Source organism: Colobus angolensis, unplaced genomic scaffold (genome assembly GCF_000951035.1).
Source record: "Colobus angolensis palliatus isolate OR3802 unplaced genomic scaffold, Cang.pa_1.0 Scaffold83, whole genome shotgun sequence".
Lineage (NCBI taxonomy): Eukaryota > Metazoa > Chordata > Mammalia > Primates > Cercopithecidae > Colobus > Colobus angolensis.
In genome coordinates this window covers 1,492,632-1,493,166 of record NW_012122154.1, presented here as the reverse complement: position 1 = coordinate 1,493,166, position 535 = coordinate 1,492,632, and the positions used below count along the sequence as shown (strand labels likewise).

Genomic DNA, 535 nt, shown 5'->3' with positions numbered 1-535 from the left:
GGTTTTCTCCTCCACTCTAGAGACACATGATGTGTGCACTAGACTGCACCACAGTCCCCTCCTCTAACCAACCCCTTTGAATGACCTGAAACCCAAGGCCCAGGTTCCTCAGCCCTGGTCTCCGTGGTGACGCAGCCCAGGAACACGGTGGAAGGGATGGTGCTGAGCAGCTCAGTGATGCTTCCCTGGGGCCTGGGACGGACTACAGCTCACACAAGCTTCTGATGGGCCCTGGCAGTGCTCGAGCAGCCAGAGGCTCCATCATGCCCCACACATAGTCACACTCTACCTGTGTTGTGCCTTCTCCCCTTGCTCTCCAGTGAAGCTGAGAGACTTCGAGTCAGCCGTGAACAATTTTGAGAAGGCCCTGGAGAGAGCGAAGCTTGTGCATAACAATGAGGCGCAGCAGGCCATCATCAGCGTGAGCCTTTCCACGTGCCGGGCTTCGGGTGTCGGGAGTGGGGTCGGGTGGTCAGGCCTTCAGTTCCCCCTCGGCCTGCTTGGGTGGCCATTCCACAGTCGTTTTTTTTTTTTT

At 57.4% G+C, this 535-nt stretch overlaps 1 protein-coding gene across 1 annotated transcript in view; it reads left to right on the top strand.

The window, feature by feature from the left end:
- The window catches only part of TTC25 (tetratricopeptide repeat domain 25), a 38,642-nt gene that overhangs the window by 28,231 nt on the left and 9,876 nt on the right, over nucleotides 1–535 (top strand). The window contains exon 10 of the mRNA XM_011929745.1: nucleotides 321–421. Coding sequence (XP_011785135.1) covers nucleotides 321–421 — 101 coding nt within the window. The remainder of the gene's footprint in view (nucleotides 1–320; nucleotides 422–535) is intronic.